At 30.9% G+C, this 13,494-nt stretch overlaps 1 protein-coding gene across 1 annotated transcript in view; it reads left to right on the forward strand.

The window, feature by feature from the left end:
* Positions 1-5,262: 5,262 nt before the first annotated feature.
* The window catches only part of LOC147410778 (HAD-superfamily hydrolase, subfamily IG, 5'-nucleotidase), a 30,837-nt gene continuing 22,605 nt past the window's right edge, over positions 5,263-13,494 (forward strand). Inside the window, exons 1-8 of the mRNA XM_086440023.1 lie at positions 5,263-5,432; positions 5,635-5,668; positions 5,747-5,947; positions 6,057-6,193; positions 6,278-6,427; positions 9,760-9,861; positions 10,505-10,669; positions 10,876-10,986. Coding sequence (XP_086296149.1) covers positions 5,370-5,432; positions 5,635-5,668; positions 5,747-5,947; positions 6,057-6,193; positions 6,278-6,427; positions 9,760-9,861; positions 10,505-10,669; positions 10,876-10,986 — 963 coding nt within the window. The 5' untranslated portion in view covers positions 5,263-5,369. The remainder of the gene's footprint in view (positions 5,433-5,634; positions 5,669-5,746; positions 5,948-6,056; positions 6,194-6,277; positions 6,428-9,759; positions 9,862-10,504; positions 10,670-10,875; positions 10,987-13,494) is intronic.

Genomic DNA, 13,494 nt, shown 5'->3' on the forward strand with positions numbered 1-13,494 from the left:
GTTTCAAAACCCCCGTATATAAATATGATTGATTTTTGATGATACGGGATAAAAAAGAAAATGAAACGAAAAAATGTTGGGTGGGTTTTGTAGAGAACGAGGCTGCGGACATTTCTCCCTTCTGCGTCGGTCGTCGATGACGAGTCGTTTGTCGTGAATTTAAGGTTGAAGATTAGTAAGAAAAATAAAAATATCGTTTAAATGTCGTGGCTTTAGTTGGGGAAGACAATAAATATAAATAAAAAAAATTATTTATATAAATTTTGGGATGAAATTGGTATTTCACTTATTGTTTCGTTTGACAATAACTTGACCATCCGAACTCCAAAACTGACAAATGAATATTCTATTTTATCTAATTTTTTATTCCGGATATAATGGTATGGTCAATTTCTACAAATTTTGTCTTTGACAAAAATTTACATTTTTGGCCTAAGGTGACCCCTAAAATTAATGTCATTTTCGTTTTTGACGATAATTCGACTTTTTGTGCTCCAAAAATGACAAATAAATAGTCCATGTTCAATAATTTTTTGTTACAAATCAAATAGTGTAATCGAATCTTAATAATTCTTGCTCTAACAAAAAGTCACTATTTTAGCCTAGTCCGACTCGGTAATCGAGGTTTTGTAATTTTTATATTCGGACTCGCATTTAAATGTGCTTTATAGGCTAAAATATGTTTTTAGATCATTTTGAATCCAATGGTAAAATCAAATTCATTAAAAATGACCATAATAAAATCTTATAATTTTACCCTAAATCTCACTTTCAGGATTTTTTCAAAATTTAACTATTTATTTTTTCTCGAGATACGAATAAAAAACTTGGGGTTTTACAGTAGCACCCTAAGCAAAAAATTATGTCAGGAACCTAAGAATCCGACTTTATATCGGATGAATATCCATATTTTATATTTAGATTGCATACTCTATTTTCTCTTAACTATTTTTTAATTTAAAAAATCTTTAAATCTATATTCAAGACTTCCTAGTCGGGTAGTAAAACTCACAAACAATGTTACTGTAAAATGAGTAGTAAATCCTTGACTAACCATTAGAATGAAGATATTTAAAATTCAACTTGTTTGAATAAAAATAATTTTAAAGTCTTTTACAAAAAAATTACAAGTAAGCAATACCTCCTCAACAGACCCAATTAAAATAATTTCAATCAAATAAAATGATGAAATTTCATATAAAAATATTAAACAATCAATAAAAAATTGGATAATTCCTAGAGTCCCTACAAATAAAATTTATAAAGTCAAATCAAAATTAAGAAATGACTATATAATAAATACAATAGAATAATCTATATCAATTTCTACAAAAATGAAAAATATTTCTTTATCTCCATAAAATTTATTAGAAAAATTTCAAAATTTCAAAATATAATTATATCCATTTTGGTTTTATTCAAGTAGAAATAGTATCATTTACTAAAACATACCTTAATATTTCCGTCTTGGCTCATGCTAGAAACTGAAGACATATGAAATTTCAGATCAATTAATAGGAATGATTCAGGCACCCTTACATAATGGTTATATCTTTTTTTAATTGCTTTCCAAAATTTTGTGTCTCTCTAACATATCCAACTATTTTAAAATCCTTAACTGTAGGAGTTCAAACTAAAGGTTTTAATATGCCAAACGTTGAAAACATCACAATAATTTATATAATTTACTATAAATCTATGATGTTTTTAATTCCAAACGTAACATATCAAAGTCAAACAAAATGATTGACTACACTATTTCTAACAAATTCTATAAATATGGTAATAACTCTAAAACAAATTCAATTGGATATCGTTGATCTCAATAGTTATTGGAAAATAAAAGAAGCACACGAATCTCTCCCAAAAGAAGATGATCAAATAGAAAATATTATTAAACATTTTGATGGCAGTATTGAAATTAATTTTGACATATTAAGTCAAAAGAATTATATCATTTTAAGACCATCAACAAATTCATCTTATCGAAAATTATTTGATCAAATGACCAACAAAACATATAATATTGTTTCAACTCATATTTCTTATTCTGTTTACCTAAAACATAAAAAAGTTGAAATGAAATACAATCTTATTGAATCTGATTTTGATAGTTTACTCAAACAAGTTAATGTGATTCGTTTTGAAAATAAAAAGTTTACAATAAAAAAAGAATTGTTAAAAGTTGATATCCTAAAAAATTTGTCACACAAATGATTTTTTAAGAACTTTTCTCAAATGAAACAAAAGAAGATTAAAAAAAAATGGTCTGATGAGATGATTAAAAAATAAATTCATGTTCTATTATTTACATGGTTAAAAATCCAAACATACTTAAAATTATCTTATTCTGTAAATATGTTAAAATGAAAAATACAAATAAGGGTAACAGTAAAAAAATACAAAAATTGAATCACTATTTTCTCCCTTAGAGCTATAAAAACAATGAATTTAATAGTAACACCTCTTAAATTTGAAGTTCAATTTCAAAAAGAAATTCCTTGTACACAAAAAGATATATCTCACCTAATTAAACAAAATAATTATATTAACATCTATCTTCGTCAATTAGGATCTTTATCCAAAAAATCTAATACAAAAATCATAGGAGAATCATCAACAATTAAATTAAAAATTAAAGATTCTTTTTATCTTCAAAAAATATTAACTTCAATAGAAACTTCATCATTTTTGGAAGAAATAACCAAAAGAATTCTAGGAAATTTAAAAATAAATATATTGTTAGAACAATCAAGAGAAGAGTCAAAATAAGGGAGTTCTTTTTATTCTTTTCTACAAATTCTCTAATAATAAAAATATAGAATCTTAATGTATTAATGACAAAGAAATTTTTTTCAAATCAATAAACTTTAAAAATTAAAATATTCTCGACCACAATCAAATTTATACTCAAAAATAAATAAATTATTATCGATTACCAACACTAGTTGATGTCCAATTTGAAGAGAAAATAAATCTGACAAGAGTTTCAACTTCTTTCAATCGTTTTCAATTCTGTTGTAATTTTAAGTCTCGTATTCACATCTTCAAGTAAGAAAATCTTTATCATTTTATCATTCAATTTCCTTTGTAATCTTCCTCAAATTTTTTTCAAATTCCAACTCGTCTACTCTTTAAGTATATTATAATCTAAAACAAATTTTTAAATCAAATCAACTCAAAGACCATTAGAAGAAAAATATTGAAAGAGAGATCAACTTGAAGATTTTATTCCCAAACTTGGGTTGATGTGCAAATTAGAAGGGTAGTTCTTGTAAAGCCAATAAAAAGAGAAGTCAATGAGAACGAAAAAGAGAGAGAAAATTTATGTTACTTTTTTTTTATAAACTAAAGTTGTCCACAATAATTTCATTAATGCATGTATGTTCAAAATGCATGCATGTTTTTTTATTGTCTTTTATGTATGCTAAATATTTTTAAAGAAACATGAAATGTAGTAATAAAGTAAACGGATCTCTTAATGTTTTAGGTCAGTTACCCATTTATTGGATTTGTTGTTTTGTGATTAACTTTTGATCAAGCATTATTGCTTTGTTTTTTTTTTTTTAATTTTTATAAAAAGAATTAGCTTTGTGAATTTTCTTCCAAGGATTTTAAAAGGTTATTTTAATTATTTGAAGAACTCAATGAGATGAGTTAATCATACAAGAGGTTTTTTTTTAGATTAGATCAAGTTGGTTTCAAGATTTGGAATTATATGAAGGAAAATTCTTTCATTTGTAAAGATAAAAGGTTTGAAATAGATTAATAAAGAAAAAAAAAATTGGTTGGAATTTGAGAACATAGGTAAATGTGATTTTGGATCAGAATGGTATTTGAAAATGAAAATTGGTTGGAATTATAGTTTGGTCATGGATGGTTTTGGTTATACAAGATATTATTGGGTATTCAACTTGCATATATGGCATGTTATTTTGTGTTTAAGAGTTTTATTTGAAAAACAAGAAAATAAAATGTTTTGAATTTTGTTGTTGTAAATATGTAGTAGTGATTTATTAAAGAGCTTGTGAATGTCAATGTGAGTAACTTGTTAATTTATAAAGCGGCAAGTTAAACTAGTATAACAATAACGCTTGATCTTCTATGCAATCTGTGATGCAAGAGAACAACATCACTTTTGAGATTCGAGATTTTCATTTCTATCTTTAATAGATAATAGTTTTAATGTAAAGATAGTTGTTGTGGAAGACTAGGGATGTTTGAGGATCACATGTTTACAAGAATGGTATTTGGATGCAAGGGGCACTGCATCTGAATTATTTAATGTGCACTATTTATTTACAGTCATTGAATGATTGACCTCCATGATTAATCCGTTGTATAAGGTCTTGATCAATGGTCATCCTGAGTTGGCTAAACAATCACCCAAAAGTGGTACATGCATCAACATGCCACAAAATCAGAAAATAACATATGGGTTTCCATATTGTTTATGTATTGAAACATTCATTTTGCCATGATTAAGATTGTAAGATTAGTCGTGATTTCTCAACGTTCTTATAGACCACACTATCATTGCTTGTATTATATAGTCTTATTGTAATAGTTGATAGGATACTCTATTTAAATCACTTTTTAATACACGATCAACACAGATGTTTAGAATGATTCATTGTGCATGTTATGACTAGTTATTTGAAATGTAACTTACGTGTTGAGTAACTCCCCTTTGCATTCATTTCTTAAAAAAAAAGAAAATCAAATAAAAATGAGTTATATCTATCTCATTTCAATGGATTGAGTTTCTAATCAAGAAACACACCAATTATCTATTTAATTAACAAAGGAGATATAATATTGGATGGAGGAGAATGAATGTAAAAGGAGGATTAAGGATAAGAAGTACAATCTAAGTCAACATTAAAAAAAATAATTTAAGGATATAAGGGCTTATCACTAAGGAATCATATGTTAAGATAACTCGCCAAAAGTCAGGGTGCATTTAGAAAGAAATAATATTCAAGGTATATGGGTATATAAAGTACTTAAAAAAAAAAAAAAAAAAAAAAAAGGAGGAAAATGATGGAATGACACAATGGAGACACACAGGTGACAAAAATGATTTGGTGGCCCACACATCACCGTAGATGCTTTATAATTGTATCTCGCGGAAAAGCATCTACGGTAGCGCTTGACACCACATCATTTTGTCTCCTTTGTGTCTCCGTTTGTCTCACCCAAGCACGACTAAAAAAAACACCTCTTATATATATTAGGAATCATGATGAAGTTGCCTTCCTTATATTTGAGTGAAAGTCTAATTAGGACAGTGAAAAAAACAAAGAAAGAAAGAATCGCAGACAGAAACCCTAAAGATTAGATGCGAAATGCATAGCTAAAAATAGCTAATGGCTTCTTCTTCAATGGCTTCTTTTCGAAGGCTTCTTCGTCCATTCTACTCCTCTTTTCCGGTTTTTTCTCACTTTCTTATATATATATATATATATTCTTCAGTTATTTTCGGAGACAATAAATATATATTCTTCAGTTATTTTCATATTCTTCAGTTATTTTCGGAGACAAAAATAATTATGTTTGATCCATATTTTTTCAGACATAATAGTTTTTCTGTAAACGTCGTATTTACTCATAATTACGTTTTTGCCCCTGCAGAGACCAACCTTTTCTTCGTCAGTAATACAAGAAGGTCACCTTCTTCTTCTTCTTCTTCTCTCTATCCCTCTTTCTCTCTCTCACACAAATATTTGTGATTAATCGAATCCAGGATTCGGAGTCGAAATATTTTTTCGAAACTTTAGTGCTCGAATACCATCGAGCGAGGGAGATTTGAAATATGAATCAGGAAAAGGTGTCGAGGTTCTCGAAGACGAGATCGCGAAAATCCAACACGAATTCAATGCTGCCAAACAGAGTTTTCTCAAGATCCCTGAAGCTCTTAAAGAAATGCCCAAAATGAATCCAGAAGGTTAATTTCTTGTTTTTTGTTCATTTCTGTTTAATTTAATGAAACATCATCATAAAATTTTCTATTTCTAATTATTATTTTTTTTAATATAAATTTTTGTGGAATTTAGGTATATACGTCAATAAGAACCTAAAATTGGACAATATACAAGTTTATGGATTTGATTATGACTATACGTTGGCACATTACTCTACATATTTACAGACTTTGATATATGATCTCGCAAAACAGCATATCGTGAATGAGGTTAGTATGATGGTGGTATTGTGTTTATTGTGATTTAGGGAATTATGGAAAGTTTAGTGAATTTTGTTTGTGGGATTATGTCAGCTTAGATATCCCAAGAGTTGCTTGAAATTTGAATATGATCCGGCCTTTCCGATCAGAGGCCTATATTATGATAAGTTGAAGGGATGTCTCTTAAAGCTTGATTTCTTTGGGTCTATTGAGCCTGATGGTTGTTTCTTTGGGCGTCGAAAGGTACCGTCCGTGCCATCAAAACTTCTCTTTTTCATTTTTATTTTCATATTGTTTCGTGAATAATCCGTCTTAAAATTGGGTTCCTTTAAATTATCTGTATTGTAAGCTACGCGGTTTCATCTTAAACAACTTGCTTTTGGGCTCAAGTACTTGAAACAGAGGTTCAAAATCTTGGTTTGTTTTCTTGGTTAGCTGATGGAATGAGACCCTTCAAATCAGATGAAAATATAGATTGAAAAACATAACTATTGTTTGATAATGACTAATAAAAATATACTGATATGTGATGTTAGATATTGATCTTTATAACAAACTAGAAGGTGGCATGTGCAAAGGCATATGTATCAATATGGTTTGTCTGTAATTTAAAACACTGTTAAAGGGTTTGTGAATATTGCATAATAAAAAATGATATTTTTATAATTTTCATAACTAACCATGTGATTCTGGGATGGTGGGCTTCAATTTTCTTGGCTTTTGAATAAAATGAACTTGATTATATTAAGTGTAAATGTAAAGGTGAGGGCATTTGTGGGATCCAAAATTTGGTGTCGAACCACTTGTACTTCGCCTTCTCTCATTATAATAGTAAAGATTAACTTTAATTCCTTAAATTTATTTTTTTGTTACATGCATGATACTTACTAGAAGGGGCATATTGGCTGATACATTTTATGAGGGAAAGATACTTTCAACTACAAGCTCCAACCATCTAATGGGAAGAGTCAATTGAGTGGGGCAAATGATTAGGGAGGTCAAACACGATACTTAGTAGTTGGAAGCTTTCTTTGAAGATTGGTAGTTGTATCACTATACCTCTTAAGCACTAGGTCCTTTGAATTTGATAAAATAGTTGCAAAATGAAATGCTTTCAAAGAGAGGTATGGTAGAATCGTAATACTTCCATATGGCATATGGTCAAGGTTTGGTGACCCAAATGTGAGGAGACATCACAGTCATCCCCCACTTGATGATGTTCTGTTTTGCAGTTGATGCAGTTGAAGTAGAAGAGTTAAGTACTCTAGGATAATGGTTGAACGAAAAGAACCACAGTACTTTCAAAAACGTTGTTTGTTTGATGCCATGTTATCACTATCTATACTATCTCAATGATTGTTGTGCTTATTGGTAAACAAACAGTATAAATTAAGAAACCTTCATCTTTTATCCACTTGGAAGGAGTGTTATGGTTACATTTTGCAATAAAGATGCAAACAAGTGATTGGACTTCTATCTTTGGGGGAATTTAATGCCATTAAATTTGACAGCTTCATGCTTAGGCGGGGAAGTCTTGTATGTTTTTAATTTCTTTGCTTTCTTTCAGGGTCATGTGAGGTACTTGCTCACATTTTCTTTTTGATAGGTAATTTTTTTATATTATTAATGATACTGAAAAAGAGAGGAGGCCCAGTTGGTCTGCTTTCAATACAATAGAAATAAAAATATAAAAATGAGAGCAGGTATACAAAAGATTCAAGCTGAACATAATAAATATTAAAATATAAAAATCCTCAAAAAGACTCCATTAAATTCCTTAAAGATTTTGCTCTAAAAGAATATTAGCCCAACCATGGACAGAAGGACCTCCTGAAGAGAATGATTATTCCCTTCAAAAACCCTACTGTTCTGCCCCATCCAGATTCCCCAACACACAAAAAACATGGTTAAGGTCCAAGCAAATCTTTATTTATTTATGGATGCTTTGATATGCCAACTTTGAAATATGGATATGATTGAATATGGAAAATATCGATAAATTTAAAATAATGGTAGAAAATGAGCCCATACCTCCCTTGCATAAGAACAATGGATTTGCAAATGATTGACTAATTCCCCACTTGATTTGCAAAGAAAGTAGAAGTTTACAAATGTTACTCTTTTTGTTATGATGTGGTCCATGGTGAGGATTTTTTTATTGGTCAAGTAACAAAATAAAGAATAATATCTTGGATGGTATTTTAACTCCCAAGTAGCAATTTTAGGAAAGGTTTTTCCTTGCACTTCTATCAACTATCTAATGAAAAAAGAGGTAAGGGGTCTCCTTGACCCATTCAAAATAATGATTGAAAGAATATTAGTAGCTGAATTCTATGAGTTATCCTTGTGATTAATGACATGGCATTTTTCACGTGATTGGTAAGATTTTGGAATTGCATTTCATTCAATGAGTTTGTTCAACCTTCCATAAAATTAAACAACGTAGAGCCCTCATTTACATAAAAGAGGATGTAGTTTTCTGTCCAATGAAAGTGATTTCTGTTGTTTCCTTCTGTGTTTCTTTGTGACGTCTCCTTCTGAGTTTCTTGGCAACTAATTAAAAAAAGTATTTTGGTAGGTCTCTTGCCAAAACCAACCTTTGCGACTGAAAAAAAGATATTACAGTAGAATAGGTAACACCGGGATGGTGCCTTCACTTGAGCGAATACTAGAGTCAAAACTTGTAAAGCTAGATGTATAATTCTTTGGAGCCTTTAAGTTTGTGAGTCCCTTGTGCTTGGGTTGGTTATCTCGACCTCCCCTTTTTATCTATAATTAATTCTTCTTTATTTATATATATATATATATATATATATATATAAAGAAGAAATCTTTGGAGCCTTTTGGTGAGATTCCTTAATGGCATGAGGAGTGTTGCTGGGTGTATTTTGATGCGACTCGTTTTTGTGCCATAAGTGGATCATGTGTTGGTTTTCTTGTTTTTTTTTTCCGGATTCTGCTTCTTGTTTCCTATTTAGCAACCTTTTCTTTGGATCTTTTTATGATTGATGAATACTTGCTTAGTATACAAAAAAAATGGAGTCGAGCTTGTATTGTTCCACAATGAATTTATCGGTGGTCAAAGCATGTAGACTAATACAAGCTTGATCATCTTCATTCTAATGGGGAGACCATCTCCTTTCCATGGATGGAAACATTTTTTTTTGTATGTATAATGGAATCCTTGAATGATACCTTACATCTTTATAAAACGTATATTTATTGTATTCATAATGATCAATTTTACAAGAACTACTTGTTCTTTATCAAGAATAAAAATGTTCATCAGGCTCTTTGGGTTATACAAGTTAAAGAGAACTTAAATAGTTGACATAGGATTGACTCTTTTGTCACTGCTAGGCTGTTGATTTGCCAGACTACAGCAAGTAATGCCTCAAAGATGTTTAAGCTGGAAAGAATAGGTTGGTCATGTGAGAAGACAACTATTCTCTTTTCACTATGACTTTAAGTATTTGAAGTTTGAACATTATTTGTTACTTAAAAATTCTTAGATTCTAAAATATCCTAGACAATCTCATTGTTTCATACCATTTTCTTTTCATATTGACATACAGCTTAACAAGAAAGAAATAGAAGAAATATATGGCACACGACATATTGGCCGAGATCAAGCACGTGGACTTGTTGGGCTGATGGATTTCTTTTGCTTTAGCGAGGTAATATTCTATTATTGTTGTGTTCCCTTGTTCTTACAATCTATATAACCTTGGTTACTTCCTATTATATGTGGTGGTTTCATATCTTGTGCTGCTATATAATATTTCCATTTTTGTCAAGGAGATACGTTGTTTCCCTTTTTTATGGTGGTCATGTAAACCTTGGTTATGCTTATGTCTAAGATGCACATGGTGGGATCCTTGTGGTCAAATACTCAAAACTATATTGAATGACAAATACTTTGCGTATATGGGTGTCCAAAAATTTAACATGTAATTTTGAAAGACATTCCTCTTCATCAAGGGAATCACATGTCCCGTCTTGCACAAAAATCAACTCCATGTTCATAGTTTATGAAACAGAGATGCAAGAGCAAGTTTTCATTCACTTTGACTTTGAGCTTCTTTCATGAAGCACATTGATTTTCATTTTTCTGTGATTTTTTTAATTTCCTTTCAAAGTTTATTGCATTGGATGTAATGTGGAGTTCGAATTCACCTTTTGCTGCATTATTCAACCATGAATAAGGGCTTCAAAGAAGAATTGTTTTCAGATATTATTCAATCCTGTTAGTTGGATCAGATTCCATTTCTTGGTCTTCTTTTTTAACACCTTAACAACATTAGATCTTCTTTTGTGTAGGCATGCCTTCTTGCAGATATTGTTCAACATTTTGTTGATGCTAAGTTGGAGTTTGATGCTAGCTACATCTATCAAGATGTAAATCGTGCAATTCAGCATGTTCACCTAAGTGGTTTGGTTCATAGAGAAATTCTTTCTGATCCACAAAGGTACCTTGTAAAAAATGTGAGTGTTTCTGGTGCTGGATTTACTTTCTTTATTTGATTTTTTGAGAAATTTGTTTCTGTGGTCGACCATCTCATCTTTTGGGCATAAATTTTGATATTAGTTGTTCTTTAACTGTTGAAGAGAAAGCCGGTCTAGAAAATGTTATGGTCTTTTTTGTTAAATTGTATCTTGTAGACTCAATATCATATTGGTGACTACTTCAGGGCCAAGTGTTACGCTTTCTGAAGATGTTAAGGGAAAAGGGGAAGAAACTTTTCCTGATGACTAATTCTCCATTTTATTTTGTGGATGGAGGGATGCGTTTTATGTTGGAGGTGATTTCCATATCATTATAGTTCTCATTTAAGCTTGTTTACAATACAAATGCAAACTATGATCTTTGTAGTCAACTTGGTTTTCTTCTTTATTTAGTTTCATGTCTTCTGGAATTTGCTGTTTGGGTCATTTACGTATATATTGACAAATAGAGTTATTTGAAAATAATGATACAATCATGGCATTAATTTGTTCTCTGATACGATAATTGTAGTTCAATCAATTTGGAGTCGAACGTTAGCGTTGCACACATTTGGAATCCCCATTCTTGGCATTAATTCGTTCTCTGATTTCATTGCTTCCATACATATCCCATATTGATGATTCTCTAATAGAATCCTCCCTTTACTTCCAAAAAATTACGAGGCCAGAATACGAAGGCATCCACTATATACTTCGGAGTAATCAAAAAGGGCCTAATAGGGTGAGGAAGAAACCCCCCACACAATCTGGGCATGCAGACAGTGAATCAAAAGATGGTTGGCTGACTTTTCAATGCGGGATGCAAATTGAGTCCATAGTCACGGGTTCTAATGGCACTTTTGTAATTATTTAGGTTGCTGCTTGTTTGGGTACAAATATTTTTTTTATCGCTTTTATTTTTTTGGGATTAGTTAGATTTGTTATTTTCTAGATTTGAGTAGTCTTTTGATTATTTTAGGAGTTTGATTTAAGATTGAGTACTATTCTCATCTGCTTTTTTTGGTTTTATTTTGAGGGAAATTTGTCGTATTATACTGATTTTTGTGTCATTTGAAAGGTTATTTAGTTACCTATTTAATGAGCCTAAGATTTTACAAATCCAATTTGTTTTGAGAACTTATGACCAAAATACTAATAGAGGATCAGTTTTACATGGGGTTTGCATTTCAAGGCCCAAAAGTTCAACGTATAATTCATGTTGGGATTAGGGTTTGACTTTAATATGTGAGAGCCTATACATGGCTATTGTAATTGATTTCCCTTGGTTTATGGAATAAATAGAAATTTTACAGTTCTGTTATTAAGATTTTTCCAATGATTGGATTTGTTGTTAGGCCATTTTGGTGTGATGCCAAGAACCCTTTGGTGTAATTCCAAGGTAATTCAATATTTTTTTTCAATCCATTTTCTATTTATTTATTTATTTATTTTGTTTATCTATGAGACATCAGCCTGGGCAAACATTTCTTGGGCCACTATACACCTCTCAACCCTACCCATTGTGCATCTAAAACCTATCCAAATTCATTCAAAACATAGATCTAAAACCCACATCCTAATCTACAACCTTAAAACTATCTCTTCATCCAACTTAATCCTATTTCATACACCTAAACCTAAGAATAACACCCTATTGCAAAACTTTGCATTTCACATACCCAATTGGCTTTGTTGAAACCTTTTGCAATTACCAATAAAATCTTTTGGGCCTAAAACTGTTTTCTATAATTTTTCTTGTAAACTGGTGTAGATTAGGGTTTGAGAAGAGCGTCTCCTCTGTAACTTTATAGTATATGAAAATATGAAATGACAAAAATACTCTTGCACAAAACACCCTTTAACACTTAGCATTCTCAACACACCCCCTCAAGCTGGAGAATATATATCATATATCATATAATCCCACCTTGTTACAAATATAACCAATAGATCATAACCCAATGGTTTGGTAAACAAATCAGCTAACTGATCTTTGGACTTCACATAGGGAGTAACAACTTCACCATTGAACAAAATGGCAATTAACTTCAATATGTTTTGTTATCTTGTGAAACACACGTTAGAAGCTATGTGTATGGATGCTTAGTTATCACAAAAGAGATTCATAGGTGTCTCTATTGAGAAGCCTATTTCCTGAAGAAAATGTTTCAACCAGGTTAACTCACAAGCTATATGTGACATAGCTCTATACTGTGCCTCAACATTGGATTTGACAACAATTAACTATTTCTTGATCTTCCATGTCAGAAAATTACCACCTAGGAACGTACAATATCCTGTAGTGGACCTCATGTCTGAAGGGGAACCAACCCAATCTGCATTTGTATACCCTTTTATCTGAGAATGACCATAAGAATTGTACAACAAACCACGCCCTAGAGGGCCTTTCAAGTACCTAACAATATGTTGCATTGCTACCCAATGAGGAACTTTAGATGTTTCCATGAATTGATTGACAATGTTAACAACAAATGAAATGTTTGGCCTGGTAATAGTGAGATAATTTAGCTTCCCATCCAATTGCTTGTACTTACCGATCATCAAATACGTTTCCTTGATCAACAATTAACTTCTGTTTTGGATCTATGAAAGTATCCATAGGTTTGGACCCAGTAAATCAGCCTTCTCTAGTATATCGAGGACATACTTTCTCTGTGAGAAACCAATATCACTAGTTGAATGTGCAACCTGCCCTAGTCCTTTGTATAAAACTAAAGCTGTAAAAAGGATTTCAGCTTCTCAATTCCATTAATGCCACCCTTTGTCAGAATAATGTCATGTACATACACAACCAATAGAATGCG

The sequence above is a fragment of the Akebia trifoliata genome, chromosome 1 (genome assembly GCF_017979445.1).
Source record: "Akebia trifoliata isolate Shusen 1 chromosome 1, ASM1797944v1, whole genome shotgun sequence".
Classification (NCBI taxonomy): domain Eukaryota; kingdom Viridiplantae; phylum Streptophyta; class Magnoliopsida; order Ranunculales; family Lardizabalaceae; genus Akebia; species Akebia trifoliata.